This window comes from Acanthisitta chloris, unplaced genomic scaffold (assembly GCF_000695815.1).
Source record: "Acanthisitta chloris isolate BGI_N310 unplaced genomic scaffold, ASM69581v1 scaffold34330, whole genome shotgun sequence".
Classification (NCBI taxonomy): Eukaryota; Metazoa; Chordata; class Aves; order Passeriformes; family Acanthisittidae; genus Acanthisitta; species Acanthisitta chloris.
In genome coordinates this window covers 1-1,147 of record NW_008651652.1, presented here as the reverse complement: position 1 = coordinate 1,147, position 1,147 = coordinate 1, and the positions used below count along the sequence as shown (strand labels likewise).

Here is a 1,147-nt window from a genome sequence, read left to right as displayed (position 1 = left end):
AAATCCCAGCAGCTCCAATTCCCCCACATTGACAGTTTGGTGTCCTCTTCCATGATCTCAGTGTGGAATTGAGCTGGAAAGGCACTGTCCCATCCCAGCCTATACTCTAAGGGCCACTACCCCTGGAAAATTCCCTTTCCACAGGAAAAAACCCAGCAGCTCCCATGCTGGGCTAATCCCTGACAGCAGCTCCTGGTTTTCCTTGGGATTAATTCTCACACCTGAGGGCGGCCCTGGCAGCACCTTCCCCTTTTCTTTCCCAAATAAACCTTCCTGGCTCCTTCCCAATGGATCAGCCCCTGGGGGTCTGTCCTGGGACACAGGGAATGTTCTAGGGGGCTGGGGTCACACAGTGCCATGGAGCCTGATCCAGTGCTGCCCACGCTGTCCAGGAAGGGGATTTGCAGGGATTTGCAAGGATCTGCAGTCTGAAGCCAGAATAGGTCTGGGCTCAGTGCCTAAATCCCCTGAGCTGCTTAGCCTATGGCGTGGGAGCTCTCCCCTGCTCCAGGGGCTGTTCCTGGCTGGATAGCCCTCTGTCCCCCTCAGAATCTTTGGGATGAGGTGAGGGATCTGGGGGGTGGGTCTTTTCCAAACTGCTCCAAGGGTTATTCCCAGCTGGATATCCCCTGTCCCCCTCAGAACCTGCGCTGGCGTGATTCCATCCGCTTCATCTGGACAGAAGGCCTCCAGACCCTGTTTGTTTTCCAGAGGCTGGGTAAGGAACCTCGGGAGCTGGGGGGGATTCCTGCACCCTTTGGGGGTGCAGCAGGATCCCCCCTCATCCCAAATCCCTCTGCAGCTGCCGTGCTCTATTGCTACTTCTACAAGAGGACAGCAGTGCACCTGGGGGACCCCCTGTTCTACCAGGACTCGCTTTGGCTGCGCAAGGAGTTCGCCAGTTTCCGTGGCTGATGGATCCTGGGAATAAAGGAATAAATTGGATATGTTTTCCAGCGTTTTCTGGGTGTTTGTGCCCGCTCTGGACCTCCCAGTTTCCTCCCAGTGCCATGGCTGCTGTCACAACAGCTGTGACCAGCTCAGCAACAGGGTAATGGTCATAGAACCATCAAGGCTGGAGGAGACCTCAAAGATCATTGAGTCCAACCCTTACCCTGTCACTGCTGTTACCCCTAAACCCCAAACC

The 1,147-nt window shown here is 55.6% G+C and overlaps 1 protein-coding gene across 1 annotated transcript in view; it reads left to right on the top strand.

Annotated features, from left to right (window-relative positions):
- TMEM138 (transmembrane protein 138) overlaps window positions 1-922 on the top strand; it is a 1,610-nt gene extending 688 nt beyond the window's left edge. Inside the window, exons 3-4 of the mRNA XM_009074246.1 lie at window positions 643-718; window positions 803-922. Of these exons, the coding sequence (XP_009072494.1) occupies window positions 643-718; window positions 803-915 (189 nt within the window). The 3' untranslated portion in view covers window positions 916-922. The remainder of the gene's footprint in view (window positions 1-642; window positions 719-802) is intronic.
- Window positions 923-1,147: the final 225 nt, after the last annotated feature.